The following is a 27,363-nucleotide window of genomic DNA, read 5'->3' as shown; positions in this document are numbered from 1 at the left end:
TGTTCAATAGTAGGAAGAATATTCTGCATAATAGTAGTGGATTTCCATAATCCTTTCTTTGAATCAGTCTCCCTTATTCACTTAGGAGCTTAAATACAAGATGTTTAAAGAGTATTGGCTTAAACAGTGACATAGCCTAGAAGCAGCAGGCTTTGAAATCATCACTGGTTTATGTGACCATTAGAAGGTTACTTTTTTTTATAGAATTTGCCATCTTTTCAGAGAAGACAGAATTCATGTTCCCTGCATGACCTATAACGTGGTACAGGGCTAAACGGAGTCAAGATAAGACAAGAGTTAATTTTTTTTAATTTTCCATATTATTCAGTATTTCAGTATTTTTTTCAGTATTTCAGGTTGGTCATACATGGTTTGGACTGACTTGCATTATAGCTGCTTCTTGCACTATACATTTATGGCTTAGGTATTGCTTCTGTTTCCAGAGCAATCCTGTTTTTCATCAGAAAAAACATTTTCTGTGTCTTCAAAACAAAACTGTAGTCTTAGCTAACAGAGGCATTTGGCCACCTAGAAAAAAAAAATCTCTGATTATGCTGAACACTTTAATCAGAAATATTTTAAATACACATTTTTCCCTTGTTTCTTAATAGGAATATTTGCAAGATCTTTGCCTCTTCATCACCAGAAGTTCCAGTTAGTTCTTGTGGCGATGTCTGGGAGAGCCTCAAAAAGAGGATAATGAGGTGGGAGGGGAACTTGAGGTGACAGTTTTCAGCAGCAGTGATTTGAGAGAGATTGCTGATGGCCTTCTTCCTCCACGCTGGAAGAAGCAGGATGAAAGGTGTAAGGACTTGTGCTACACTGCATAATAAAGTGAGATCTCCTGAAGTCTAGTGACTGGTTATTGCCCTCTGCTGCCCAAGATGGACCCGCTGTAATGGAGAAATACTGGTTTATTGGTTTTGGAACATTCCTGCATTCCGTGTTGTCAGGACATGATGCTGGCTTGTGCTCTAGGAGGATGATGGCTCAACACACAATCCTGTTGTCACAAATGCATAAATAGTTCAGCGAGAAATGTAACAAAGGCTCTCTGATACTACAGAAACAGTAAGCAGCAGGGACAATAGAACACCTGGGAAGAAATGTCTTCTGTTGTTGGGGCAGACATCACCTGGAGGATTAAAGAAAGTTATAAATAGAGAAATGGCTTTTAAATAGATTTTCTGTGATGCTGCTGCAGGTCTTTGAAGAATGAAAATAATTGACTGATGTGTTTTATTAATGTTCCTTGGTGTTTCAGAGAAACATCTGTCTTGTGATTTGACCAAAAATTCATATAAATTTTGATTGCTTGATATGAAAGAGAGTTTTATGGGCACAAATGGTGATACTTAGTCTATTCCCAGCACAGTAGCCTCTGGGCTATGATGGTTTTGGACTAGAGTGCTGCCATTATTCTGATACTTGATAGCTGCGTTTTCTACTGGGCAATCAAAACGCTGTGTTTCATTTGCTAACAGGTTTAGCTGAAGAAAGCCCCTCCTCTGATTTTCTGTTGTACTCCTGTACTGAAGTTTACTGTCTCAGTTTAAGGTCTGGCTCATTATGTTATGCCTCTTGAACTCTGTTTTATAACCCAAAGAGAGAAATGCATGTATTGTTCCATTTATCTCTGCTGTTGGACAGTAACTTCTGGCAGTGGTGAACGTGTAACCACCTGAGCAAGCACAGCAACATCTGCAAGTGGTCTGTGAACTGAAGCCCTTTGTTACTCAGTCTCTTCCTCAGCATGTACTAATAAAAAGAAGCAACTCCACAAGCAGTGGGACTACTCAGTCTTGATCCAGGTTTTTTTAATCTCTTTGTTGGCTGTGAGATCAAACCAGTGCTATGTTATCTTTCTTACCTTGTAGGCAGATTCCCACCTTTCTGTAAGTGCTGTACTTTGAGAGACAAAGAAGGTGTCTAATGCCAGGGCAAAGCTGAAAGAACTGGGGAAAATATAGTGAAAGCTTGTTTCTTTTAAGAAAGTGATACAACCATGTGTACAAATAGAGAACAGATTTCTTTGCAATCCTACACAGGGGAAAAACCTCCTTTTGTTTCCATTCTTTATCCATAGTTTGTCAATTTCACCACTTAAATTATACAACCTACTTGGAATATTTTTTGGAGACATTCTGTCTAGCAATGTAGGGAAAAAAAAAATTTAGATATATTTGATGGAGCACTGTTTTTTATTTTCTCTAAAGGATATTTGAATTCTCAATCAAGACAAAATGTTATAAAACACCTTTTTCTTCATTTCCTGTGGAACTTTATTTGAGGAAATGATTTGAGTAGGCAGGTTGACAACTGCTAAGTCACAGTGGACTGATACAGTTAGTTATATGAGCATCTTTAATTAGACTGTAACTTGTTTGTCCTGATCTGCTTGATTAGTGCCTAACTTCTCTTACCCAAAAGAAGTCCCTCAGATCTCACTTTCAGTCCCTGAGCTAGTCATCCTGTGGGTATTGTGCCTCACTTCTTATGGGGTTCTGGCTGTGAAATAAGTTGTTTCCTTTGCTTGACCATTGAAGTAAAAGTAAAGCTGATAAGAAATGCTTTGAAAACCATGATTGCATGGTATTGTGTGCCCTAGAGGATCAGCAGTTGCAACAAGTTCAGCTGCTCTCCTGGAAGTCTGTGAAGATGCTGCTCCAGAGCTGCAGTGCCAGGATGTTGCCTTGTGCCTGTTCACACATCTGTATTTGAAGGAAAAACAAAGGCAGTTGTCCTGGTCACCATCTGGGTGATTATGTATCTGGTTCAATGGTAAAATCTGACATTGGGTTAAAATTTAATTAAACCGTTGGAGATCATTTGAATACCCCTCCTCCCTCCTAATTTTATGGGAGCAGTTTTAGCCAGACCTTCTTGTGTACTAATGAGTTTTCCCTACAAAGGGTCTGTAGTTTAATTTCTCTGTGGATCAGTAAGATCTTACTGGCCAGTGGAGTGCTGAGTAGTTCTTGTAACCACAAGTACAAGCAGAATTTATTCAGCATGAAATACCTTCCACAAGCCCCCAGCTTTATATCCCTAAATTTCAGGTTACTAAATGCATATGGAAATTGTGATCCAGTACAACTCAGGGCAGTGCTGCAATTGCTACAGTACATTTATTTTCTGCTGGTATATTTTAAAATTTTATTTCAGCTTCAATAAAATGGTATTATGTGTTTCATACCTTCCATTGTTTTTATTTTTATCCATTGTCATCTTTCTAACTTCCAAATGAAGGAAGGAACAGAGGTGTTTTGGGATAGGAGAATAGAAATGTGGGGGGGGGAAAAAGTGGCAGATTTCTTACATTTTTCTTTTGTTAGGAAGATAAATCACTAAATTTTCTGGCCTGGGTGCCATCATGAGAACCTGGTGGGGAATTAATGGAAGACGTTGTTTGCGGAAAACTAAAAGTGCTACACAGAAAATATTTCCTGCATCTTCTGCTGTAGTAGAATCCACCAGATGTGGCAGCGTGAATTCCAGATTTGCAGGAAAGATGGTCCTGAGCCTGATCCTCTCTGCAGGCAGAGCTCCAGTGTACATAACTGAGGAAGGACAGACTGTGATGTTCCTGTGTCCTTAAATGAGAGTGTAGAGTATTTTAGGTGAATGAGAAGATAGATGAGTAGGCATTTCAGCCTGTGAAAAGCTGAATTATGTTCCTTTCATAAAGTGGTCCCCTCTTGAAATTCAGTGGCTTGTGGAATGCAGAGATCAAAGGAGATCATCGGATAGTCCCTTTTGGTCTTTAATGTGTCAGTTCCAGGATGCAAAGAGATCATGTGGAAGAGAAACAAGGGGATTCAAACTTAAAAACAAAGCTGTGAAGTTTAGAGATACATGAATAAGTCTTGCGCCAACCTATACTTATCCATCGTGACCTCTGGGGAGCTGTGACTGGAGACACTTCTGTGACATTCACTTTTTATCTGCTTCATCAGGCAAACCACCAGTACAGATGTCTCATGATACTCATGGTTTCGAACAAACAGTTTGTATGTTCAGAGTTTTGTTATTACCTTCATTGAGACTGAGTGCATTTGGAGTCTGAAGGCTGGAAGATGTGATGGTAGGATTGAAACCCTTGAATACCCACAGTAATGAAGGAATGCGGGACTTTTTATTATCCAGTGTCTGAATATTTCTCAGTCCCCTTTCATGCTGTAACAAACCAAGTTGTGAAGCAATTGGAATGTTTGTGATGATGTGACACTGATTCTGAGCTCTCAGTTCATCCTGGATTCTCTGCCTGCAAATGGATGGTTGGAGGAAGGTCAAAAGTCAGTCTCTGTAGCTGGGACATAGCCTTGCTGGGGAACCTGGCAGATGGTGATTGCTACGTATAGCTTAAAACTTACTTGAATTTTAAAAAATTTTCATATTTATTACTAATTTCCATTTTTACTGCTACTAGACGACAACGGTTTTCTTGTAGTTCCTGTGGCATTTCATTTTGTATCTGTTGAAGCAAAAGAATTCTAGACCCAGCATAGAAATAGGGGAATAGAAACACCATTTTTCTTCAGAACCTGAATTAATTTTAATTGGAATGCTTAGTTTTGTGCATCTCACATTTTGCAAATGAGTAAGTTAAGCCTTTGTTCTTAAATGATTTTTTTTTTCAATTTAGTGTATGTATGTGCCTTTTCATGCATTTGTACACACCAGCAAGTGCCTGCTGAGGCGTAACTCCTACAGCTGCAGCAGCTGTAAGTGCTTTCCTAACTTGCAAATGCTGCATAACAGAGCAGAAGATTCCAAGGATTCGCCAGTCTTTTTTTCCCTTTTTTAATTACTGATGTGCATATCACCATGTGTGAGGATGTCACACAGAAAAAATCTCAAGTCTGTTTTAGCTGATACATACAATCTTTTGAAATGTTATGTATTTCTTTCATGGTAAGAGCACAATTATATTGGTATTTTCACAATTCTCTTTCAGATGAGAAGAAGCAGATGGTTGCAAATGTTGAGAAACAGCTCGAAGAAGCGAGGGAACTGGTATGTTCTGGCTTTTCATATTTTAACTGCAAATTCCTAGCAAAAATAATAGGATCATTGATAGTAACATGCCCTAAAAATACTTAACAATGATATATTAGAAAATAAAATAATATTCTTGAAATAGTTCTTATTTGAGGATATGAAATACAAGAAGAGTGTATCCTTTTTTCGTCCTGTGTTACGTGATGCAAGGTTTGCACTATTGCTGTAAGTCAATAAAAAGTTAAATTGTGGGTTAGGTCTCATACTTTAGGAATGGAATTAAATAATTACACACCATGACTTTGTTTTTGGCTTGTAAGACCCAAGCACCTACTTGATGTAATCTGTCAGAATGTCTTGTAGAGCAATAGATCTTTTTTTCCGTTTTAGCAAGTGAGGCATAAAGGTGAGGGCAAAGGGGCCATGGTAGTGTGGGTCACTGATCCAAGAAGAGTGTATGTGTTAACCAAGGATTAGTCTGTGGTTCACACTGACAAAAAAACCCAGTATGTGATGAGCAGCATGTGTTAAGCGACTTGATTCTTCTTTTATTTGTTTTGTTCCCATTACAACCTGTCATGTCTTCCATCTGGGAAGAGTACAAGAGTAAAGTCTTGTAGATGTGGAGTAACTGAGCAAAGGTGTTGGTGACAGTTGAGATTGTGTTTTTCCCACATGGCCAGTAGTTCCTTACCTGAAGTGGCTTTTGTTTATTGCTTGCAAATGGGTTTGGTTTATCTAATGTCAGAAATGTAATCTGAATGTTAGGATAGGGAAAGAAATTAGCTTTTCTACCCTAGAATTTCGTAAAATGGAAAGAACTTAAATCGATGATTTGCTTACTAACGAAATAAAATTAATTTTTTGAAGTAGCGTAGGAAGAAAAAAGTCTCTCGACTGTTTGTAGGCATACATGGTGCTTTTGGTTTAAAAATAGAATTAGTGTAAAAAATAGAATTAGACCAGAGCACTGGAATAGCATCCAGTAAAGCTGGATCTTGGGATGACTCCCTACAGTTTTGCCCTCTGAGGATCACAAGGCACCTAACCTCTCTGCTTTGGTATTCCCAGTGAGAAACATGGTAAAGTTACTGTCCTATCTCATGAGGATGTTCTGAAGATACAGTAAGGCCTTTTGGGCACTTTCATATTCAAACAGCTGAAAAAAAGTAGAAATCTAGAAATGTTTTTCAGGTCGTTTTCACTACAAGGTGACATGGCAAAAGACAGAGCAGTACAGAGAAGCTCCAACATGGGTGGTCATTCAAATTTGGTTTTCTACTCAGAGTAGATTGGAAGGAGCACAAATTGAGTTAATGACTCCTTGCTTCTCTCCTTATGCCAGAAAAAGACCATCTAAATTTGTATTTATTATAAGATTAAAAAATAAATCCTGTATCTGTATTTTTATCCTAATCATGATCTTCATTTAATGTACTGGCTTTTCTTTCACACTTCGTTTTAGATCTTTAGATTCAATTATTGGCTTTGAGCAATTACCCAGCATGTTTGTGATTAATGTCAAGGCTTGGGTTTAGAAATCAATTTGAACAAACCTGCTAATAACAGAACTGATTAAGAAGATCCTCTTTTAAACTGGAGGCTACAGTAGAAAATCAAAATAAACCTAATTCCTTGCACTATTAGTTTTCATACATTGTTGTAGTGGTTTGGTCCAAAATACTCATTACTGTTTATCTGCTGTGAGATAAGAATTAGGAGAAATGCAAAACAGGCACCAAACTTGAAAGAATATAAAGAAGTTTATTAACAGACCTAAAAGAAGAAAAAAAAATTATACCACCTTCAGAACTCTCCTCCTCCCCCCACCTTCCTCCCTTCTCCCACTGACAATGTTCAAAGACAACCCTTAAGATGTTCAGTCTGTTTACCACTTCCATAATAACCTTGTTCAGTCCATTTAGAAAGAGAAGTCTCTTCTTGCTCATGCTATGAAACCATTATCACAACGAGACAGCTGCCCACTTCCAAATATCGTTCAGTCCATTTAGGAAGAGGAGTCTCTCTCTGCCTGCGTGTGAGTCCTTTCCCCCGACTTGCAGCTTTTCCCGCAACTGCTTTCGAGGGTCCACTCTTGAAGTTTTTTGGGGTACAATTTTAAGGTTGAGCCGTTCAGAAACAAAAACAGAGGCCCTTCTCCTTCCCTGGGAGCAAAGGGTCTTCATCATCTTCATCTTTAGGACTATCTCTAGGAGCATCTCTAGGAACTGAGGTTTTCTCCTTTCCCGTTTGGAGCAAAAGTCCTCACTCATCTGGTTCATCTCTCCCTGTCCAAACTTCCCATGAAATTACAGCTGCGTCAGCATCTGCCTATCTCAGCGCAGGTGCTTTTGCTTACGAGTTGAACACTCCACCCCCCATATCTTCATGAAATTACAACAGGATACTCTGATATATCATAGCTTCACAACAGAATTTCAGCTTTAAGCATCTCCTCTCTCTCTTCCCTCAGGTTTTCAGCTCTTCACAGCAATAAAAGGGTTAATCTCACCTCGGCCTTGCAGCTTTGCAGCTGGAATGTTGAATCTTTCTTATCGCAGTGGAGAGGGGGGAGAGCCGAGCCGCTCCGGCTGCCCACGGCAAGGCAGTGGGGGGGGGTTCCATGGCTGGAACAGGTCCATGGCTCCAGGATGGCCGTGGCCCGGCCCGGCCTGGCCCAAGCAGGGCCTGGCTGGGCCCGCTGGCCCCCACACGGGGCCTGCAGCCGCCTGTCCCAGCACTGGAAACGAGAGAGAGCTTGGGGGGGAGTTTGCCTATTCTTAAATGTGGATCACAGAGGTGATCACAACTTTAAGTGGCTTAGAGAATTGTCCATATTCAAACTGGCCAGCTGATAGGTTCTATCAGTTCCCAGAGGAAACTGTAAGCACCCCTTAGCAAGGACGTCCCTTCCGGGACTATGCTTGCTAACCTATGACAATTGTCTTGCATAGTCAAATCTGGGATTAGTTGATTTTGTTTTATTTCCTACTTGGCTAGGAAATAACACTCTTATGTATTATAAATATTATTATAGAGATAATTTATTTGCATTCACTAAGCAGTGATGGTTTTAAAACACTGTCTGCTTTGTTTGGATAAAATCACTGGTGTAATTGGTTTGATGGAAATGCAGAACTAACACGAAAACTTCAGATTCCCAGGCTGCCTTTTCAAGCCAGGGCTGTGGAGTTAGAAATCTCTGGAGAGAAGTCTTGTCACTCTAGATCCAGTGTGGAGTATCTGGTTGTTATTTTTACGAGGTTTTTAAGAAATATGATTGTTGTGCTAACTTTGGGGAAATTCTTTGAGTATCAAATCTAGCATGTGCTAGAAGAACTGTGAATTTTTGAATGAAATTCTGCTGTTAAGACAAAACTCTGTTATTTGCCTTTATGTTTGATGAAGGACGCATCACAAAATTGTTGTGTTGCAAATGCTGGGTTATTCTTATCTTGTGTATTTTAGTTTCCATCTCTATTTAAGTTCCAGGGCTTTAGAATCAGAATAAAATAGTGAAGCTTACAAGTTTCTTAAAATGCTCGCAGCTGTCCAGAGCAGATTCATATGGAGAAGTTCCTGTGGGAGGTGGAGACTTACTTTGCAGTGGACAACATCAGCCACACTACTTACTTTGTTGTATTTTTGAATAGAAATACGAGGGGCTTCTCTGCTCTCGCTTGTTTATGAAAAATATGATTTTATGACAAAAAATATGAGTTCTGAAAGTGGAGATGCATGAAATTAGGTTGCATTTAGGTTCATACTTGCTTGGACTGCTGTCTTCTGCATGGCTTCTTACGGAAATTTCTCAGCCCAGCCACAAAATTCACCTATTTAATCTCATGATGAAAAAACATTATTAAATATTGGTCAGCCAAAATATGCTTCATCATTGTTCCTTGGACCTGACACTCTTAATAGTGACTCTTTAAATGAACATTTTAGATTTCATGGACCGTGGTCTGATTGTTGGTGCAAATTCTGGATTCACTGGTAGATGTTTTCAGTTTTATATAATAGACAAGAATTGAGACTTCATTAAAACTTCCCAGCCTTGCACACACATATATATGAGAGAAATGTTTATAGAACATTTGAGATCAAATATATTAAGATGAAATTGATAAGAAATAAACTATTAATTCCAGCTATTGGTTTAATTTATAATACCCCTTTGGAAAGTTAAGCCTGAGCTAAAGAACTGGGTAGAATTAGAAATTGCTTTATATGTTTCAATTCATTAGTGACTATTTAATTAAAGTCTGCTTTATAGTTTATTATTGAATATCATTTTGTATAATCAGAATGGATCAGGCAGAATGACTTTTGAGTGTCTGGCAATTCCATTGATGAAATTCAGATGCTTTTCTTATGAAGATGAAATTTCAAAGTGTAAGCAAGTGATTACATAGGAATAACTTCTAGCAGTCCCTTGTGAAGACCTGCAACCAGTAGTTTGGGATCCTAACTGAAAAGCATTTCTGTTCCTGTGCCATATTGGTCAACCAAGATCAGTAGGATGTGAGTAAATATTGTTTCAGGTACCTACAACAACTAAGGAGAGGTATTCTTTTATCTTATCTAAGTTGGAAAGATTTTAAAAGACAGGTGAGGGATTCTTCTGCTGTTCAAAACAGAATTCCTGAACAGACAGCACCATATAGAGCAGGCTCCATCACCCACTGGGTAGGTAATTAGCAGCCCTTGTTTATAACTTTTGATTGGCTGTATCCCTGTGCCATATTATTGTGTTTCAGACCCCTTAGAATTCTACATGGCAAGAATAATTTAAAAAAAGCTCTTGAAACGTAGAATATATCTGTTGTGTTTTAACCCATTTGACTGTATACAAGTTCTTGAATAGTATTGTCATTAAACCCTGAAATTCAGCTGTTTAATATACTTACATACAGATTTGGGATGTAGATTTAGGCAGCCAGTTCAGGCTATGTAATTCTGCTGAGTTAGTAATGTGTAAAGAAAAAAGGATTAATTTATTAAACAAAAGAATTAGTTCATTGAACATACAGACTGGTGTAAATAAAACTTTAAACATACACATATATATTATAAAAATAAGTAAAATACCTTTTTCAACCAAGGGTTTCCAAAACTGCACAGCTAGGAGGAGGTAGGCTTTCTTTTGAACTATGCTCATTTGCAGGAATTACCCTCAGTTTTACTATATTTTTGTAATAAAATGTATTCATCACAGTTGGAATTGAAAGCCAGAAATGTTTGACTCAAATCATTCCGAGCGTTAATAATACTAATTTTGTCACTTGTTTCTTGACTTAAGACTGTGCAAAAATTTTGATAAATTGTTTGTATATTGCAGAATAAACAACATTTTTCCGTATAAAGAAGGAATATTTCTTGAACTTAGGTAAATTTGTTCTTGCTTTAATTAACCTTTTGATTTATATGCCTTCTCTTTGTTTTTTCTTGTCAGCTTGAGCAGATGGAACTTGAAGTTCGAGAGATCCCACCTCAAAGCCGAGGGATGTACAGCAGTCGAATGAGAAGCTACGCACAAGAAATGGGAAAACTTGAAGCTGATTTCGTGAGTTTTTAACATATTACATAAAGAAGGCATCTCTAAGAATTTTAAAAATAAAACAATGCAATGATTCAAGCAAATGAGAGGGTATTTTTGAGTAGTGTGAGAGATGAGTTCTGCATGTATCTTGCTATGTATGCAGACAGATGAAAACCAAACTGGGGAAGAGAAGCTTTTCTTTTAGCAGCAGTCCCATACCAACATTCCAGTTGTTAGCCTCCTGTCTCTTTACCCTGGAACTCTGTTGTTTCTCTGTCATTAAACATTGTGAGCGTTCATGATGTATGCAAAATAGTCAGCTTTTAATCCTATTTCTCAGGGAATGACAGCTTGTAGTAATAATGTGGGCAGTAACATGAAAAGCAGTATAATCTCCAATCCATGGAATTTTTGAATGTAGTTTATCTCATGTGTACTTCATTTGTTAGTCACTGTGTTTTCTTTTCCATTGCACTTAGATTCTTCTTGGCTTTTGTACAAATTGGTTATAAATACTACATTTTTTTAAGTAATGGATGCAAACTAACAAGCTTCCCTTGTCTGGGGGCTTCTGCTGCAGTTATCAGTCCTTTCTTTTGTGACTGGGATTTGCACTGAATAGATTTACATAGCGACAAAACTGTTTCCTGTAAAATCCTGAAAAAGTTCAAAGGGATTGCAAAGTGTAGGAAAATGCTGTGTTAATTGGCAGCAGCTCCGTTCCTCCAGGATAGGGAGAAAGAAATTACTAGTGGCAGTATTTTCCATTCACTGGAGATCTGTGAATTTCCTCAGGTTGCTGGCAGCAATTTAATCCTTCAGGGAAGGAGATTCAATGTTTATACCTGCAGCCAAGAAATCCAGCTGAGTGTCACTCCTCTGTGCTTCTGCCAAGTTGAGCAGTTACACGGAAATGTATTAGAAGATGGTTGCAGTTTGTAAAGTTTGAGGAATGTTAGAATAAAAAGACTTGCATCAAAATTTTGTGGCAGTCTCATCTGTTCCCCTGTAGGAATTGTGTGTGGCCAAACAGTGACTTCCCAGAGAGAGCAATTTCTGGACCAATTGCGAATGCTGTTTATCTTTTCAGATGTGGGACAATTTGCTGTCAGCATGTATTTATTCCTGGCCTATTTCAATATGTAGGTAGATGGTGGAATTCATACTTCCATATTCCCAGGCAAGTGAAAATGAGAGAGTTCAGAACTGGACACTGTATGGAAGAGGAGAAATGCGTGCAAGGAAACATATCATAGCACTGGGAGTTACATGATCACAAGAATGTAAGTTGGTGCTCAGAGTGAAGAACCAAAACCAAGATGAGATAGAGGAAGGAACATATGGTAATAATGGATAGAAACAACAGCCCCAAGCCCAAGGATCTTCAGCGGAAGATCAAGGAAAGAAAATGATGTGAAGGATGGAGCAAAGTACTGGAAGAAAACAACTATGCTTGAAAAGATCTTACTTACATAGCAAATAGTGGTGTTACAACTAAATGCCTTACGTAGTTCCAGTTTCTAAGTACTAATATTTTTCTGACTCTGTATGTGAGGATTTAAGACTCTTTTTGGATTATTATCCAGTCAAATAGCAGCTTGTTGGAAACTGCAGAACAGTTGTGAGTTCAAAGAGGGAAGAGGAGGAGGAAAAGAAATGTTATTTTGACTCTATAAGCTCCAGGGCTGTCAAAGGTAGAAAGCTGAAGTATTTGCTGAAATGGAAGTGCTTTTGAGTGTTCTTGTTTCATTTCAAAGAAATTAAGTCTGTGAATTCAATTGCAAAAATTACATACCTCAGTGCACAGTCTTTTTCATTAAGTTCTATATTTCAAACATAAAGTGAATGCAGAACTGGCATGAGTAGTTTTCTTTTATGTTCATTAATAACATAAGATTTGATCTTGTGGTTATTTTTATGCCTTATAGCATCTGAAAATTTGCCCTCACCCAAATAGTTACAGAAAACAGTAGCATAGCAACATGTTTAAAGCTAGGAGAAGGAAATAGGCGGTTTGTGGACTGGCCACTTGTCCACTCTTTACTGGCAGGATGGACAACATTAAAGTTTATTTGTGACATTTAACAAGTAACTGGTGAGTTTATTTTATCTTGAACAGTGCATGTAATAATGACAAAGTGCCATCACTGTAATATTAGTTATTAGGTGCTGTGGCATCTTTGTGAATATATAGGGGCTTTTTTTCCATACACATTACTGTGTTGAAGTATATTCTGAAAAATACAGATTTAAGCTCTGTTGAGCTGTGCTCAGAAAAGTTACTCCAAACATGGCTTTTCATCTCTAACTTTGTAATCAAATAGGAACAAGTTGCAAATAGGAGGTTTATTTCCTCTCGTTGCTAATCTTTGTTATTTTAAGACCTGCAGTTAGGTGTCAATGCTCTACAGTCCAGGGGTGTGTGAAGGCAAAGACATCTACCCCAGGCAGTGTATTGCACATGCATGCTTGGTAACACACTAATTGCAGTAAATTGTATCCAAGGAGAAAAAACCACCTTTCCCTGTCTTAGCCATCTCTCTTGAAGGGGAATAGTGATAATGAAAAAAAGAATAGCACAATTTTATCTTTAAAACTACTCAGAAAGCATAGCACTATGAATACTGATGGGGAAAATGAACAGGATGAGCATTGCCCCTCGACTTCAGGCAGCAGTGGTTTCTGATGCTTACCTCAGTGTTGTGCAGTCTTCCTTGGGGAGAAATATCAGAACAGGGCAAGCATGAAGTGATGCTTCTCTGCAGAAAAGCTGCACACATCTCAAAAAGCCAACTTTCAGGCTTGTGATAAACACACGGAAACAGAATTAAACTCTTTGATAGGACTTTTGCTGTCTTTTTTACTTGCAGATGTGAATCTTGCGTTTATTATCTCATTTTCAACAGCACATTCCAGGCCCTTCATTTCTGTAGCGTGTTTTGTCCCCGTTAGGTCAGGGGAGGTGTGGTGGGACCTGCGGAGCTCGGCCGGCTGCAGGGCCCGTGTACGCGCTGGTGGCTCTATCTTGTGGCCCCAAGTGGAGTTGCACATAACAGTCTTCTGCTTTCCGGGCTGCTCCAGGTCTTGGGACCACCTGCGAAAGGGTTCCTGAAGCTTAAAACGGTCTTCCTGTCAGCAGGTCTTTTTCCTCCGTATACTGATGCACCATGATGCGGTTTAAGCTTGCAAATATTTTTTTTCTGGCTATTTCAGATGTAGACTGTCCATGGTGCCTGCCTGCTTGAAGCAAGTTCTGACTGAAAAAAGCAGTCTTTTAAGTACATGGACTATAGGTGTTGTTTATTCATACAAATAAAGCATTTTATGTTGTTACCTGAAAGTAGCCAGTTATCTTTAAACAGTGGGGATATACAGTGGTAAAAGGCTTCCAGATTTATAAACATAACTTTGACCTAAATCTATCCCAGTCCATGTGAAAATGTGACTATATAAAGCTAGCAAGTATGTAGTTATTTGCTAGCATTTGTATCTATCCCCAGGGTTCCATGTACTGGGTCAAAGTCAGGGCACCGTAAAATGGAAAAAACCAGAGGCAGGCATTTATTTTCCTGAAAAGCTTACTGCTGATGTATAAGGCATTCAAATAGATGAGGAAATATAAAAATCCAGTAAAGACCACATTATACAATAATACTCATGTTATAAAAATGAATATTGCACAATCAATGTTGAAAGTGAGATGAGCATATTGAGCAAGAAGAAATAGCCATCAAATAAAGGAGGCAACATAGGAGCTGTTCCTGTTCTGTCGGCAGCACAGAGGTAAATTTTGCAAGTAGCATTTGTTATCAGTTCAGGAGACAGTGCTCATTCTTTTTAAATTCTCAGAGTTGTTACTGATTTTGGTAATTCTGACTTTCAGAATAACCTTTAAAAGAAAAAATAAGGGGCGTGGGTGAAGTTGCAGATACATATACACATTGTACAAAACTTGAGTAAACATTTAAACATTTTTGGCATTTAACAATAGCTTCAGTTAATAGTGAAGATATGTATTTACAATTTATACCTCCTACAGGTTCTGTTTAAGGTCACTGTTGAAATTTCAACTGCTGTTAAGCTTTAACAACATTTAAGGAGATGGGCAGTGGAATTTCACTGGATAAAGTTAGCTCTCTTGTATGACTCTCAAGTACCACCTGAGTCCAGAAGCTCACCTAAACAACTCACACAGCTATGTCTGTTATGTTCTGGCTGTGTTTTGTAAATACCACTACTCCCATTTCAGGTTCAGTCACTTACCCAGACAAATAATCATATGGCTGTAAGCATAATGAACATCATTTGTCAAATGACAAGTTGCTGGCTGTATCTTTATGGCCAGTCTCCCCTAGATCTCCAGTTTGGAGACTCAACTGTTGCTGCTGGATTATTTTGATTTATAAAGCAAATAGTGCAATAATGCTTTGTAGTTACAAAATTATGAGCCATGTGTGGGACTGCTGTGTGTGTATCTTCATTGTTGTTTCTCAACAGTGGTCTTAAAAACAGGGAATCCATCATGCCAACATGTCATGTATGCGCAAGAACCTTGCCTGGGCAGGTACACATGCCTTTAGGGAAACCTGATCTTGTTGACACATTTGAAACTTCTGAAATCAGATTAGTTTTCACTATGTGAGTAGTACAGCTCTTTTGAATGGGGCTGTGGAAGATTTGTCTTAATGCACACAAGACTGAAATTAGTTTCAGAAGGAACAATTTGAATTATCTGGCCATGTACTTTGACAATCTAATTTTGAAAAAGCATATTGTGAACAAAAATTCCGCCACTGCCATTTTTATAGATACTGTCACCTTCTTGAGATAAGTAATCACTCCTCTACATAGTACTCAAACTGCTCCTTACAGAGGTACTGTTTTCTTCCCCCTCTGTCACCTTTCTAATAACTTCTGATACATTTGTCTGCCTGTCTGTGGCTGAGCATTAGGCCAACGTCTTTTCTATAGAAGCAAATTCCACATTGTCTTCAGCTTGTTTTCACTTGTGTCCCCACCCTGGTGGGTTTGTGGTGGAAGAAGGTGGAGGCATTTGACCTTTTGCAATTACTTGATTTATAGTATTGCTATTTTAAGTGGGGAAGAAGTGATACAGGAAAGAATGCTCTCTCTCTCTTTTTTTTTTTTTCTTTTTGTGACGTTAAAGGCCTAAACTGGTGAAATATTAGGAAGTGGTATAACTTATAACACCAGTAGAAAATTTTCTCTAAGTTATTTATGTCTTAAATTTCTTTTTATTGTTTTGTGTGGAAGTATGAAGATGGAAGTAAATTTACTTCATAATAGAATTAACTAGTGATGAGATGCTTTTCTGTGGAGGAAAGTGTGAAAGATGGGAGTTAACATACTTAATTTGTGATTAACCTAAAGGGTTATGATCATCTTAGCTGGCATTCCTGAGAGGCCTGACCAGTGAAACACACCTTACCTCCTGGGCTTTGTAATTCTGTAGGTATTGCTTACAAAGAATCATCCCGTGTTTGACCAGTAAGTGTGTTATGCGTCTCATAACTCAATGTGTGAAGAGATAAAATGCTGGGTGAGGGCAACCAAGCAGCAAATTTTTAATGTCAGTAAAGCTAATTCCTTAACTAGATTCTTCTCTCAACCAACTCCATTTTAATGCTCACAGGAAATTCTGTGTCTGCCTCATCTGTTAACACGTGGGGCTAAGACTGGTGAATTTTGTGGTATCTCTTTGTTGGTCCTTCAACAAGTTGTGGTGGAGGTGATGCACATGATTTTTAGAAAAACCCGTTTGTGTAGCTTAGACTTGGCTGACTGATTACAAATAAAGGTGCTTCCAGGAAATGATTTGGTGAGTCTGATAACTCTTGTGTGTGGCTGCAGGCTGTGAATGAAAGGCATATGACTCATACAGGGCACTGTAAGCATTCATGCCTCTTTCCTTTCTCTCTTCACACACAGAATGTTTCTGTACTAAATTAAGCTGAAAAGTGGTCTGTGGCCGAATGAAATCTTTCTGTAAAATGTGTTTTAAGACATGTAGTAGAAATTCAGCATGATATCAGCTTTGCCTTTTTCATTAAACAAGCATTCTCACCTGATAGTTTGTAGACCTGTTCAGATTTCAGTCCTCATCAGCCTTTCCCAGGTAGAGAACTGCAATTTCTCTGTTTATCATGGAGTTTGTTCTTATGTTAAAACTTCTGCTTCTCAAAATAGTAGAATTAAGTATGTTTGCTGTTCTTTCTAGAAGAGAGTAGAAGAAGCCATGTTCACTCAGAATTACTTCTAACCAGCTGGTGAGTGACTTCATATACAGAAGGTGAATGCTGTATTTGGGAGTGTGAGGCCCACAAGGGGGAAGGCTTTATTGTTTCCCACTTCCTCAGTGATTTCTTATTCTACTCAAGTGACACTCCCCTACCTGTTGTGCAAAAAGAAGCAGCTATCACTCTCGTGCTTTTGATAGCAGCAGTAATAAAGGTCCCGTAGTTGAACATAGATGTGGGAGACAATGATGAATGAGGAAAACAGAGTGTATCTTACACTCACTTTGTTGTATTGCTCACCTGCACTCATTCAAGTAGAAGTTCGATTTTGTTTCTATCATGAGTTAGAGACAAAAGGTTACAAAAAAAAAAGAAAATCAGGCGAACTGTGCAAAACCCCCACCATTTGAACGTGTTTGCTTTTCAGGCTAGAACTGCACTCTCGAGTTCCTTAACGTGTAATTACGTCTTCACTTCTCTTTTCCTTTTCTTTTCTCTTTTCTTTACCTTTACCTTTTCCTTTTCCTTTTCCCAGCTAGAGCGAGGCTAGTTTGCATTTCAGTGCTGAATAGGGAGAGACATGTGCTACTGGTGAATCGTAAAAAATAGAGAGAAGGTTCGTTTTGACACGGGAAGGATAAATTCCAGCCGTGTTCCCGATGTCCCGGTGTGTTGTCCGTGGAGTGGCGCTGGGTGGCGCTGTTTGTTTGCAAAGCAAGTGTCGGTCCCCCCTCCTCCCCTTTTTCCCCCCCCAGTTTCTTCTTCTTTTTTTTTTTTTTTTCCCCTTTTTTTTTTTTTGCTTTGGTAGTAACTGAAATTACTGTTTCATGAATAAAATATTTCTGGTGGGATTTGCATTTCTATATTGGCTGAAGATACTGTGTTGAATGTTTTATTAACCAGCCCAGTGCAACTGTCAGCCTATTAAAGAGATCCAATGGACCCTGTTTAGCTAAATAAACTAAATAAATCCAATTCGTCAAATTGTGTTCCTGGCTGTTTATTTTCCATTCTTTTGATGTACAGTTTATTTTAAGTTAAAGCCACATAGATTTAAAAATTAATGTGAAAATAGAATTTAGTGTTTGAAACATGAGAAGACTAATTGCCATGGTCAAAAATAGCTTCCCTTTATAGTGAAGTTGCCATCTGGTAAATGGTGAACTTTTTATTTGTGACTGATTAACTGTCCCATGTCAAAAATTAGTTGGCAAACGAGTGGTTAATAGCTTTTTTTGCCAGCTTGGTTTTGTTGCTTTCATGAAGAGAAACTTGAAATAGTTATTTTTAACGGCAGTGCTTCTATTTCTACCCAACTTCAAGAGGTTTGTTCTTTATCTTGATATTTTCTCAATCAGAATTCAAGGGGAAAATTTTATATGGTCATTACATATTAAATGCTTGTTGAAATTCTCATTGCATCATAAGCAAATATTAGAGCGTAAAAAAAAAACCTCTTTGCATAACTGAATACATTGTATGTCTGGTTGTCAAAGAGTTGTCAAACATTACAAATACTAGCATTCATTATATTCTGTTAGTACTAATAATATTTTAGTTACCGTGTTTCTGCTGAAAACCTTTGCCACAGAATAACAGGAGACAGACTGTAGATTTATGGTAATGTTACTGGGATAGTACAAATTTTTCTGTGCCCCTTGCAAATTCTTGTAAATGCAAATAAATTCTAGATTTTTTAATAAGAGAGATGAAGAAACAGTGATGGATGTATTTGCTCTTTCTCTCTGATGCTTTCTATGGCACTGATTTAGTGATGTTACATGTTAACTTGTGTGTGTTTTTTTACAAGAAATCAGTTGCCAGGCATCATGTTTTGCATAGTTTTGTTTTTATGATCGTGGGTTTCCAAAAGTGGAATACTGAAATTCAGTGCAATAGAAATACAGTTCAATTAAATTGCATTTCTGGCTCTTTTCCCAAGAAGTCTACTATAATTGATTAAGAAGCCTTTGTGAAAAGCTAATGTTTTAGATGAATTTGAAAGTGTCCGGGATTCTTAAGAAAAATCGTTTAATCAAGTAATCCACCTTTTTTCTTACCAATTTTTCTTACTAACCAAAATGGTAAATTTTTGTTGTCACCTCTTGCCCAAATTCTAACCCAAGAACAAAGCAGATATTTAGGCAGATGTCTTCAGTGTTGGATAGAGTGCTGTTCCCTTTTGTAGGTAGACTTTAATTTTTACTGAAAAATATTACATTTCTTTAATATTTTCTAGCTGCAAATGTTTTTAAATGGTATTTAAAAACTAAACCACACAATGTTAGCCTGTTTTGTCTCAGAAAAAAACCTTCCCATTTTGTGCTCTAGGCTGGTTCTTTTTAATATACAAGTAATAAACAAAGGAGGAACTTTATGGTTCTGTAAAACTGGCTAGCAGAGGTAAAAAGAGATGGACTTTTATAGCAGTGGAGATGTCATCTTGTTTCTGGCTTAAGACTTAGTGAGGAAGGAATATAAAGTAAAAGAATGGAGCTGGAAGTCTATTAAAGTGATTCTGCCTCCTCCTAGTAGTGTTCTTTACTATGTGAAACATATGGAAAAAGTGTGAATATCTCTGTTCTTTTGTTTGGTAGCTTTTTATTTTTACTCTGCAACAATTTAGTTGTCTGTCCCAAGTACAGCCAGCTTCCCTTAAAGCTGCTGTACAAACCTCAACAAAAAGTGGTTCTTGGCCACAAAGTCTATTTAAACTTGCTGTTCTTACTCAGTTAGGGAGGAAATCCCTGCAAAGGTTAGAGGATCTAAAGTTGTACATTTGACAATTTAATGCTTGTATACATTTATAATAAGTGGATCAAATACAGCACCTCCCTTACTTTTCATTTGCTTTTTATTAACTGCCTTTAGGGTGCCAGTGCTAGGAAAATAGGCCTTTTCCAATATTTAGTGAATACTACAGAGGTTTTACTCCTAAAAGGGGTGATCAATGAAAATTAAAGTAGAAATATAAAGATTACAGATAGTAAAAAGGAATATAGCAGGTGGCTTCAGGGATCAGCAGTAGAACAGAATAATTTTTCCCTCTATAGTAACATTTAACCATTTCAGATGGGTGTAATGAAAAAAGGGTTTTGCTAACTAAATATTTGGCGCCTGGTGTATAAAGAGAAAGAAAACGGGGAGTGTGTGTGTGTGGGCTCTGCATGTTTCCCATTGAGTGGCATTTGTGCTTCCTTTTGGAACCCCCACAACTTTCCAATGTGTCCTTAGTTTGGTTTTTTTATTTTCTGAGAAGTTAAGACTAGAATGAATAAGGGTAGTGTTTGCCAACATACCCTCCTGGTCGGCGTGGAAAACACTGAATTGCAATTGCAGGCTTTGTACCTGTTCACTAAAGATTCAAATGTGAATTCTGGCAAGTCAAAGAAAAGGCTTGTATTGTGTCTGGTGGGTCTTGGCTTGGGCCTTAGTTAGAAAATGCTCCTGCATTATGAATTTAACACCTTCCTTTTTGCTGATTCCTGAGTAGAAGATTTGAGCTGTTATTAAATCGAGCTGTAACTTTTGCTAGGTTGTGTCGCCAACCAGGAAAAAAAGTGGTATTTAATATTTCATTTAAGAGAGAATAACTGTATTATCAAAACAAATTCTCTTATTTCAAAATCTGAAAAATTACTTTCCATTATGATGCTATTGGTATTTTGGGACATGTAACTGCAGATGTTTTGTCACAGGGATCCCCGTTTGTGGAGTGCCTAGCACAAAGGGATTTCTCACCCATGACTACAGCTCTTTGGCACTGTAATGAGTATTAACTAAATAGAACTATGCAAAGAACTGAGTTGTTATGTTAATATGTTTCTTGTGGTTATTTTTATTTGTTTAAGAAATACAGGTTAGTGTCAGTATTATAGATTGTGCCATTAGCAGCTGTCTTTGAAACTACAGGTTTCATGTTACGTGTTTCTGTTAAAATTTCTAGCATCCTTAAAAAAGTAGAAGCATTTATCTAAGATTAACGTGGTTGGGAGTAAAACTAATAATGCTAAGATAGGGTCTTAACCACAGTGCTAGGATTTTTTTAATCAAAAGAGAATGTTTGATTTGTAATGACTGTTTTGTATAGTTTCATAATTCAATGTCATTAATATGCCCAAGTGACCACATGATTCCCTCTTCTTTCTGCCCAGTCTTCAGGAGAAATCAGACTCTCTGGTTCAGTTGTGTAAGCTTCCCACAAAGTTAGTTCAGTCAACTAAATCAAGGTAAAAAGTTACAGAAAGGTCAGGATTAAGTTAGGGGTTGCTAACCTGAATTGCTTTCCCAGCCTTTTTAAGCCCTTAGTGCTCCTTTTGTCTTTTTCTTACCTTCTGTCATGTTGTCCTCCTGTTAGATCTTTATTTCAGTTGAAGGCACCTGGGCTGCATCTTTCTCCTGACCCATACTTGGAGTCACTTTCAAACGTGTTATTAAGTTCCTTTTTTCCATTCATGAGCTACATGTCTGGCATTCAGCAATGCAGATCGGTGGCTCAGCACTTGTGCCCTGTAGAGAGCTTGGTTTAAAATGCATGTATTTTAGAATGAGCATAAGGAAAATTTGCTCCTTTCTCTCCTCATTTTCCCTTTTCCTTTTTTTGTTTCTCTTTCTGGGGCAAATGTTAAAAGTTTTTACTTTTAATTTGTACCTAAAAAGTACTCTGTTGCTAAGGTCAGAACTGCTGAGTTCCCTTCTCTGATAATATGGGACCAGTTTCCAAGCCATTTGTATGTTTTAAAAAATGTCTTAGCTAAGGATTTTTCTCCCATCTGGGGCTTCTTGTACAGTGGTGGTGTTTGCTTGGACAAAAATCCCCCAATTTTCCTCACTTACTGCATGTGAGCCTGAATAGAATTGCTTTTTCAGGAAAATGAGCTGGAAACTCTGTTTTGGGTGTGCACTGAACAGCCATAAAGGTCTGAACAAAATAGTGGTGTTTCAGGCAGCTTTGAACCATGTTGAAGGGAAGATGTTTGATCTAAGAACAGGGCCAAATCTATTCTGCAATAAAACCTGAAATCATGTACACTACAGAAAAAATAGTGGAAGAACTCCAACATGCTCCTGATGTAGATAAATGTATTCTTTTGGAGCAAGATTTCCTTTTGAGGTCCTTCCTTCCTTTGTGAAAAATTTGGGCCCTGTGAAAATTTCCATTCCCTTTCTTGTACCTTGTATCAGACAAAGGAAACCAGGACAGGTATTTCTGTAGCCTGAAATATCATAGAATCACAGAATGGTTTGGATTGGAAGGGACCTTCAAGATCACGTAGTTTAAACACCCTTTCCCATGGGCAGGGACATCTTCCACTAGACTGGGTGGCTCAAAGCCCATCCATTCTGGCCTTGGAAACTCCCAGGGATGGGCCTGGATAATCCTATGGCTAATAAGAATAACTAAATATGGTTATTAGTAAATCTGGACTACTTTTCATTTTTGGAAATTGTCTTTTCAGTGAGTTTGTTTAGTATATAAAGATCACTTGTGGTGGATCATGTGTCAGTTCTTCCACCTACTTGTCGTTAGAACAGGAAAACAAAGCCTCTGTTTTTCCATTGTATCCAATCCACTTTCAATGTCTTCAGCACTAAATATCTGATAGCAGCAAAGGATTAGTGGCTGATACTTCTGATATTCCATACCTGGGTCCCCATCTGTACTCACTGCATTTGTGATTTTGATGCAGAAGTGACGTGAATTAGTAAAATCCCGCAAAAATTAGCAATGGGAAGTCCAGATCAGGTCTTTGAAGGCACATTTAGCATGTCTGGTGAGTTCTAAGAAAACAATATCCTTATCCCTGCTGGGTACATTTTACAGACTAGTTAAGAGGCTGGGCTGGGCCATGCCATGGTTCATGATGTCCATAGTATCAAATTTAGTATGAGCTGGGTTGTATAATAGTAAATTCTTCACAGTATCTAATTCCAAAGTACAGAGTTGGACTGGCTGAAGAAAAGCCTTTTCCAGCAAGGAGAGCTGTCCATTCTCTGGTACCCTGCCTTTAAACGCTTCTGTGCCTCTGGCTGTTACTTGGCCTGAGTGTGGCTTGGGCAGGAGTGTTTGAACTAATCTATACAATGGAGTTTATCCTTGCATTCAGATAAAGGCCCTTTTTTCCCCTATAGAGCAAGCTGCTGCATTCTGGCTAGAGTGGCTGTATAGTGGTAGGGGGATGAAATTCTTGAAATGAAGCTGTGCTGCCCTCTTGTTACATTTTTGGGGGAAGTATCTAGAAAGATGTGAGAGTAGGTTGTTCTCCTGACATTATAAACAAAGAAGGTGGACCTTTGGTAGTAGCAATCTTCTTGAGGGAATTGAATCAAGCACTTCCTGTGGAAAGTGGAAACAAATGTGTTGCTTTGCTCAACTTTGGAGTTGTATCCAAAGTTTCTTTTGCCTCATATTTTACCTTTTATGAGGCTTAGTATATTTTAGAAAAATAAATCTTTGGCATATGTTTAAATCTCTGTGTTTGTGTTCATTTGTTGGGGATTTTTTTAATATTAACAAAGTCCTTTCCCCTGGCCCAAAAAGTCAAAGTGAAATTCAGATTCTCCAGGATATACATACAGTCTGTCTGCAAACTTCGCTATGGGACATATCACTTCAAAGATAGCCATATGAAGAAAAATGTGTGATGCACTTATTGACAGAGAAAAGCCAATAAATCCAATTTGATTCAGGAAGCTGAGAAATATTTTAATAACTTTCTGACGTTTTCCTGTAGTCCTTATTTACCTTATCAATAGTTATGGTGACATATGATTGTCAACTTTTTATATTAAACCAAACTAATAAATTAAACATGTTGTGTTTATACCTGATGAAAGCTGACGTTTTGGAAAGGTGTTAAAATATACTGACAGGTCTTGTTCATAAACTCCTTTGGTATAAATATGTAGATGACATCTTTAGATATTGTTTGTACATAGGCTGATAGGCAGGAAACGTTGACAACGTAACAAATGCAAATGTCAACCCCACAATTTAACCTTTCTGTGTAGGAAAAGATGTTAGTTTTAAGTTACATGTATCTTTTAACTTTATTTTCAAAGTTTTTTTTTCAGCCTGTTATCGTTGCTGTTTCATGTGCCACTGAAAGTAACACTGCAATAAGAAAGATTTGCACTTAAGAGCTTTTCTCTGTGGTGTTCCTACTTAAATGGCTGCGGCTGAGAGGGTGTTTTTTTCTTTTAATTCTTTTTATTTTTCATGTTTGCCTTGTACCTTGTGAATCTCTCTGCAGTATTATCTGTTCATTCCTTACTTGCCAGTGATTCAGGGCTTGTGGGACTCAAGGGCAGTTAACCAATAAAACTATTCTAAAATGTTAGAGCAGTTTCTTGTAACAACAGACAGATGTCCTTGGCCTTAACCTGGATCAGGGTTGCTTCATATGCTGGATGTTTCTGATTTGAAATTTGTCTTCTCCATGGTGATGTAAACCCATTATGTGTTCTCTGCTTGACGTTTTTTCTGCATTCTCCACAAGCTGTGATTAATACAAAATCTTACAGAAGTTACGGCCAGTTCTGAGTGGCCGGGGCCCTCAGGGCACCAACAGCCCTCAGTGGCCCTGAGCAGTCTCCCCAGCCCACCCATGGCCCAGGGCTCCATATCAGGCCTGTTTTTCCCTGCTTGGGGAATGCTGTGGGATGCTGCTCTCCAGCTCCCCATGGCCCGGCCCAGCTGTCATCCCTGCTGAGCTACAGCCTGATAAAATTCTGGCCTGAACTTGCTGGGAGCTGTGCCGCTCTGCCAGGTGTCCAAGGCATACGTAAGTTCATGGGCCTTGGTCTTCTGACTTTTAAAACTACTTGATTGGAACAGCTCCAGTGGTGCTTTTCTGTCCCCTGCTTGGGTACCTCTGCCTGAGATCTGGAGTCTGGGTGAGCAATGTGGGGTCTTTTGTGTCCCAGTGTGCAGGACTTGTGGTGGGATTTCATAGTGCTGACCTAGAGCATGCATTGAAATCCAGAGTACTTTGCACTGCCTTCAGAATGGGAGCACCCATCTTCATCCTGATGGCTGCAAGCAGAGTTCCTACTGATGCCTGTAGCCTGTCTGAATTGTGTCTCTCAATTTCCCCTTTTAGACCTGTGAGGAGCTTTAAGAAGAAAAACTTTGACACTGTCCTCTGTCAGCCAGGCATTCCATTCTGTCTTTGGTGACCGATTTCACAACTAAGATGAACTTTCCCATAGTGTTCTTGCTACTTCTTCATGCAGGTCTTCATTTATCACAGTTGAAAGTGCACTGGAAGACTGGAAATGTGTTGGTAGGTATCTCATGATGTTTCACACAACTCCAACAGAGTGGTTTGAATATTGACTCTATAATACCTAAGGATGTATCTGTGAATCTCACCAAGGAGAATTCATCCCTTCCTCATGCCTTAATGAATATGCTGTACTCCATGTGTTGGATAGAGAGGTTAAGCAGAAGTGCAGAAATTTGGGAAGGAGAGGTTGGTGTTAATTGGTTTGCAGTGCTGGAGTGTTCGAATCAAAGCTGTTGCTGTTGTGGCAGGAATTACAGTGTGCTACGTTTTAGTAATGGTAAAGGAAGTTGCTACTGGTTTTGTTGTTTTTCCCTTGTTATAAATGAGTTAAAGAATGTCCACAGTCACAACTCAACCTCTGTTATAAATAAAAACGAAAATGTATCAACAGTTTTGGTGTTCTCTAAGTGCCTACAGAGGTAGTCAATGAAAGTCAAAGTAATGGGAGGTTGGTGCAGGCATATAAAATCTAATGGTTTTAGAAGGCTTCAGGTGCATTAAAAATAACTCTTTTTCAGAATAATTAACTACTTTAACTTGGTATTGAATCCATCAGCCAATTAGTGCAGTCCCATTTTGTATTGTGGAAACTTTTGTCGTGCATTAATGAATGCCAACCTTTTGAGCGGATATTTCTGCAGTTAGACTGACCTATATATTAGGTATTACTTAAAGAGAGCTCTGAGGAGTGTTTTTCAGCTGTATATTGTTTTCTTTTTGTTAGATAGATGGACAGATTTGGGATGTACATCTGCGATACCATATAATTGACAGAATACCCTCTGGTACTTGACTGTCCAAAGAACATGAAAGGTATAATTCACTTTGCAACAATCATATTCTGTCAGATGGTTACTATTTCTGAAATAGTTGGAGAAAATTCTTATGACTTAATGTAAATGAAACTGTTACATTTGATTCTTACCTCATGTTACCTCCCTGTGGTATCAAGCAGTTCCCAATCGTGCAGTAAGCATGTTTTGTATGGCTTTTATTCTAAATCTTTCCCTGGGGAAATCACTGGAAGTTGTGGGACAATGTTCTTTCATGTGCTGTTTAACTGCCATTGACTTAGTTTCCTGAGTTTTCTAGAGAGGTGGCTTCATTTAATCCACTTCCTTTGTACAGATTACAGTATCAGTAGAACTGAACATTTTTTTCCCTGAGAAAAAACCAAGCCAAACCTTTCATTTCTAAACTGTTATTTGGGAACATAGTTTTGAGATTCCAAATAACTCTGGCAGAGCCTGGGCACCATAGCTGCAGTGCACTTCTGGAAGTTGCCATTAATTAGCATTCTTTAGCTTTGTTTAGCAGCTTTTCTGCTCAGTGTAATACCAGCTCTCTCTTTCTTCCCCTAGGTTTTGTGTTGTTGTGCATTTCCTGCTTAACAGAATGTTTGTTTAGGTAGATATAAGTGCAGTGAATTTCCTGAAAGTTACTCATTGGGGAAATTGAAATGAAATTTTAGAATATCATTAGGAATGCAAACAATAAATTCTTTCATTTGCTGTAGGCGTCTTTAGGTTGGAATGACTAGAAAAGGTTCTGGTTAATTAGAAGTAATTTGTTAGAAACCTGAATCCTTTTTTTTATTTCCTAGATTAAAACTCAGTTCCCAGCTGGATGCTTATAAGTGCAGGAAATGTAATTGTGAGATGATTAACTGCAAAAAGATGGATAATTGGAGTTCATATGATATGTCAAATATGGCTAAACCAAAAGGTTTTCTGCGTGTTGAAAGAGATTGGCTGAAGTCTAGATTGCAGAATATTGAGCAAGGAGTGTTTTTAGAGATTAATAGTCACAGATTGCTGCAAGACGATGAGGCAGAGCTTGACTGTAAACAGCTAACACCTCCCAGCCCTTTCTATATCTTCAGGTTTTAATTAGCATGGGTTTGGTTTTGTCCTCTTCCCTTTATTGCTGTTATGTGAATTGGAGATTAGGAAACACAGTAAACATCATACATCTAACACCAATGCTTAGAGACAAAGATATCTCCTCCTCTCCACTAGGAAAGGCTCAGCCTACCACAGGATAAATTATTTGAGTCTCCTATGTTTTTCCCTCCCCAGTGTCTTACCTTACAATCAGCATTGTTTTTTCAATAGATTTTTTTTAATGTTTGTAAAATTTGTTTTGAGTCTTTTTTTTTTTTTTAACTGTACTGTAATAATAAATTAAAAGGTGATACATACAGTATAAACTGCATCAGTGGCATTTTGCTTTCATTATCCCTCGTAGATGTTTAGCAAAACAGTGCCTGGTGTTT

The 27,363-nt window shown here is 38.2% G+C and overlaps 1 protein-coding gene across 4 annotated transcripts in view; it reads left to right on the top strand.

Moving 5' to 3' along the window:
• The window catches only part of VTI1A (vesicle transport through interaction with t-SNAREs 1A), a 260,912-nt gene that overhangs the window by 1,848 nt on the left and 231,701 nt on the right, over positions 1 to 27,363 (top strand). For all 4 annotated transcript variants that reach the window (XM_032116804.1, XM_032116803.1, XM_032116806.1 and 1 more), the window contains exons 2-3: positions 4,958 to 5,016; positions 10,457 to 10,567. In XM_032116804.1, the coding sequence (XP_031972695.1) occupies positions 4,958 to 5,016; positions 10,457 to 10,567 (170 nt within the window). The remainder of the gene's footprint in view (positions 1 to 4,957; positions 5,017 to 10,456; positions 10,568 to 27,363) is intronic.

The sequence above is a fragment of the Corvus moneduloides genome, chromosome 8 (assembly GCF_009650955.1).
Source record: "Corvus moneduloides isolate bCorMon1 chromosome 8, bCorMon1.pri, whole genome shotgun sequence".
Classification (NCBI taxonomy): Eukaryota; Metazoa; Chordata; class Aves; order Passeriformes; family Corvidae; genus Corvus; species Corvus moneduloides.
Note: the sequence above shows the minus strand (reverse complement) of the source record. Positions and strands in the feature narration are given on the sequence as shown.